This window comes from Aedes albopictus, chromosome 1, assembly GCF_035046485.1.
Source record: "Aedes albopictus strain Foshan chromosome 1, AalbF5, whole genome shotgun sequence".
In the NCBI taxonomy this organism is placed as follows: domain Eukaryota; kingdom Metazoa; phylum Arthropoda; class Insecta; order Diptera; family Culicidae; genus Aedes; species Aedes albopictus.
Genome location: NC_085136.1, coordinates 51,395,904 through 51,400,656, shown reverse-complemented (window position 1 = coordinate 51,400,656; position 4,753 = coordinate 51,395,904). Strand labels below are relative to the sequence as shown.

Here is a 4,753-nt window from a genome sequence, read left to right as displayed (position 1 = left end):
CGTCGTTTGGTACTCTGGATCACTACGTAAAAGGCTCTTCTTTCACTAACTACATGGAGCGACTGGAACACCTGAGCTCGTTTAATGGTTGGAAAGAGGCAAATAAAAAATCTGTTCTTATTGCACTTACTGGTCCAGTGGTGTATGATGAGTTGAAACTTATTTTCCCCACTGTAGAGTTAGCAACACTCAATTATGCTGACATGGTGAAGAAATTGAAAGAGCGGTTTGATAAAGTGGATCCTGACATGATGCAACGGTTTCATTTCTATAACAGGTTTCAAAAAGGTGATGAATCTGCTGAGAGTTTTATTTTATCAGTAAAATTGCAAGCAGAGCTGTGTAATTTCCAACAGTTCAAAGAAACAGCCATCAGGGATCGTCTAATTATGGGAATGCTTGACAAGGAACTACAGAAGTCATTATTAATGTCTGAGGAGTTAACGCTAGCAGTGATCGAAAAGAAATTATTGAGTAGTGAAGTGGCTAACAAGCAGACAAGAGCGATGACTGGTGAACTGAAAACCGACCAAGTGCATTCTGTTAAAAGTAGATTAGGCGATAAAGTCGGTGAGAGTAGTCGTGAATACCGCAGTCGTTATGATAATCAGTACGGTAGCCGAAATTTTAACAGGAATGATAAACGTGTTAGTTTTCGAGCAAGATCGCCATCCGGTCACAGGGCTCGCCGATCGTACGCGAACGCAGTATGCAATTATTGTAAAAAGAAGGGTCATCTCAGGTGTGATTGTTACAGTTATCAGAACAGGTACTCAGTGCGATTTGTGAAAGAGAATGATGACAAAGACACTAGTTATGACTTCAAACGGTCAGCAGGACGTGAAAGCTCGGATGAAGAAACGGACGGTATGGAGTGTTTAATGATATCGGCGGTAAAAATGATTAATGAACCTTGTATGATAACAGCAAAAGTGCAAAATCGTTCGATGCGAATGGAAATAGATTCGGGGTCAGCTGTGTCGGTTATAGGTCAGGCTGATTATAAGAAATTGTTCTGCGGTGTTCCAATGGTTCGATCTAGTAGGCACTTGGTAGTTGTTGAGGGTGCTCGCCTAAGAATACTTGGTGAGATTTTGGTGCAGGTTGAATTTAATGGTGTTGTGGATGAGCAAAAGTTAATTGTCTTAGAGTGTAGCAGCAGCTTTGTTCCATTGATAGGCAGGTCTTGGTTGGATCGTTTCTATCCAGGCTGGAGGTCTGGTTTTACAAATGCGACGATGATCAATAATTTGGCTCAAGATAAAGGTATAGAAGGAATAGTTAACGGTTTGAAAACTAAATACAGTAAAATTTTTGATAAAGACTTTTCAGAGCCGGTTGTTGGATATGAAGGTGACCTGGTTTTGAAAAGCGACCAACCGATTTTTAAGAAGGCCTATACTGTACCGTACAAGCTAAAGGAGAAAATGGAAAAACACTTGGAAATGCTCGAACAACAGAAAGTGATAACACCTATAAAGGCTAGCGAGTGGGCGTCACCTGTGATAGTGGTAGTGAAGAAGGATCAGGATATCCGAATGGTAATAGACTGTAAGGTATCAATTAACAAAGCAATAGTGCCTAATACGTATCCACTACCACTAGCACAGGATATATTCGCCTCCCTAGCAGGCTGTAAGGTTTTCTGCTGTCTTGATCTGGCTGGTGCTTATACACAGGTTAAACTATCGAAGAGATCCAGAATGTTTACTGTTATAAATACGATGAAAGGGTTGTATACATACAACAGGCTTCCGCAGGGTGCTTCGAGCTCTGCGGCAATTTTCCAACAGATCATGGATCAGATACTGCACGGTTTGAAAAATGTTAGTTGCTATTTAGAAGACGTCTTAATAGCTGGAGAAACAATAGAAGAGTGTGCTAAAACTTTGGAATTGGTTCTCGACCGGCTAGCAAAAGCAAATGTGAAAGTTAATTTCAAAAAGTGCAAATTTTTTGTAACTATACTGCCGTACTTGGGACATCTGTTAAATGACAAAGGTCTTTTGCCGTCTCCAGAAAAAGTTTCGACGATTAGCCAAGCCAAAGCACCTTCAAATGTTACGGAGTTAAGAGCTTTCCTTGGTTTGGTCAATTTTTATAACAAATTTTTACCAAATGTTTCGACAAAGCTAAGGAGTCTTTACGCTTTGTTGTCCAACGATACAAAATTTGAATGGACTGAGGAATGTGAGGAAGCTTTTCGATTTTCCAAAACGGCTTTGTTAAACGCAGATATGCTTGAGTATTACGATCCACAAAAACCGCAGTAGTTTCAGATGCTAGTTCATATGGATTGGGGGGAGTGTTAGCCCATGAAGTTGATGGTTTAGAAAAGCCCATATGCTTTACTTCATTTTCATTGAATTCTGCTCAAAAACGATACCCCATTCTTCATTTGGAAGCATTGGCACTAGTTTGCACGGTGAAGAAATTTCACAAATTTCTTTTTGGCCAAACATTCAAGGTGTATACTGACCACAAACCTTTGGTAGGTATATTTGGCAAAACGGGCACCAATTCATTGTTTGTGACTAGGATCCAAAGATATACTATGGAGTTGTCTATTTATGATTTTGTAATTGATTACAGAGCATCTGTGAACATGGGTAATGCTGACTTTTGCTCACGTTTTCCGTTAGAACAGTCAGTACCAAAAAGCTTGGATATTGGAAATATAAACAGTTTGAACCTTTCAAGCACATTTCCTCTAGATTATGCCTTGATAGCCAAAGAATCTTCGACGGAAATTTGTTGAAAATGATTGGCCGGAAAATCTACAGGGTTCGTTTAAAGATTTTGCTTCTTTGAGAACTGATCTTGAAGTGGTTCAAAATTGCCTTCTTTACCAAGACAGAGTTGTTATACCTACATCATTGAAAAATGGTATACTTAAGCTTCTGCATGCCAATCACATTGGCATAACAAAAATGAAGCATTTGGCACGACAAACGGTGTTTTGGCCTGGATTATCAACCGACATAGAGCATTTCGTGAAATCTTGCGAGGCATGTATAAAAATGGGTATAGTTCCAGCAAAACCACCTCATAGTAAATGGATACCAACGACCAGACCTTTCAGTCGTATCCATGCTGATTTTTTCTATTTTGAAGGTAAAACCTTCCCGTTGGTTGTAGACAGTCACTCAAAGTGGGTGGAAATAGAAGTAATGTTGCATGGTACAGATGCAAAACGGGTTAATAATTCGCTTGCATCCCTTTTTACTAGATTTGGGTTACCTTATGTGATGGTTACGGATGGAGGGCCACCTTTTAACTCTAGAGAATTTACATCTTTCCTACAGAAACATGGAGTAAAAGTTATGAAAAGTCCTCCTTATAATCCCACTAGTAATGGGCAAGCGGAACGCTTAGTTAGAGTAGTTAAAGATGTTTTCAAAAAGTACCTATTAGATCCTGAAATGAGGGAATTAGATTTGAAGAGTAAAATCAACTTTTTCCTAATTAATTATCGCAATCAAATAGCAAACAAAGATGGACTTCCTCCATCGCACAAAGTGTTATCGTACAAGCCCAAGATTTTACTCGACTTAATTCACCCAAATAAGCAATATGGCAAGTTTTTGGACGAACCTAACACTACACAAATTGATGTAAAACTCCCTGAGAAACCAGACCCATTTTTAAAGCTAGTGGTAGGGGATACTGTTTATTATAAAAACTACAGAAAAACCGATCCTGAAAGATGGATTGAGGCGAGATTTGTCAAACAAATTTCTAATAACACGTTTGAAATCTCCCTCCACAGGACAACCATCATGGCTCACAGGAGTCAGTTGAAGCTACTCCACTCGAGAAGCCAAAGTTCGAAATTGGCACTACCAGAAGTGCAGAGAAGGAAGCGCAGTTACCCGAATCCAGACGACATGGAATTCCAGGGCTGGTCTGAGCCTGAGGAAGAACCATTTCTAGGGTTTCCCGAACAAGTATTGGAAGACAGATACGGCCACAGTTCCAAACAGTCGAAGCGACCGAAATTAGACGACGGTGTGATCATGACCAGAAGCCGAGCGAAGAGACGGAATTGTGGATTAAACTAAATGAATTATTCTGAACGAAATATTTGCATGAAGTGCTTTCAGATCTAGCAATTAAGTAAAAAATTCGAGTACTTAAAAAGAATTGTCTGAATTGTTTAAATCATTAAGCTTTACTGAATATAATAAGTTAAGTGTTAAGTTCACAAAAGTTCTATAGAGGGAAAGACTGTTGCGTATTGCGCAATCGATATTTTAAAGATGTAACGCGTTCAGTGTTCAGTGTGTTAGATCGGTTTCCAATACCTCTTCAAGTGAGAGAACTGAGAGAAAAGAGAATGAAATAAAATAGGATCAGATTGATCTGTGACTCCAACGAGAATAGATGTGTTTTTCTTCAATTTGATCAAATGAACGAAGTTCCCAATTCAAGTATAATTTATTTAAATTGTTAAAATATAACAAACGGGTCCACATACGTCCGCATGAACTAAATCCAGAAAACATTTTGCTCTCGACGAACTTGAACGGGAACGACTTGTGAGCCTTCTTCTGATGTAGACGATACAAACCATCCACAGTAGTTCCACTTGCAATCACGTATCCTTCTTTATTCAAGACTTTACACTTCTCTGCATCGAACACCATGGTCATGCCCTTTTAGCAGATTTTGTTCACGGAAAGTAATTTGGTGAGCAGATCAGGAACTTGCAAGACATCATGAATATTAGTTGGTCCTTCTTCGAGCTCGAGCA

General features: G+C 39.3%; 1 protein-coding gene across 1 annotated transcript; it reads left to right on the top strand.

Annotated features, from left to right (window-relative positions):
- Nucleotides 1-1,171: 1,171 nt before the first annotated feature.
- Nucleotides 1,172-4,380, top strand: LOC115262113 (uncharacterized). The gene is made up of 2 exons (XM_062844505.1): nucleotides 1,172-1,541; nucleotides 3,770-4,380. The coding sequence occupies exons 1-2, from the start codon at nucleotides 1,239-1,241 to the stop codon at nucleotides 3,908-3,910; spliced, it is 444 nt and encodes a 147-aa protein (XP_062700489.1). The 5' UTR covers nucleotides 1,172-1,238; the 3' UTR covers nucleotides 3,911-4,380.
- The last annotated feature ends 373 nt before the right edge of the window (nucleotides 4,381-4,753 follow it).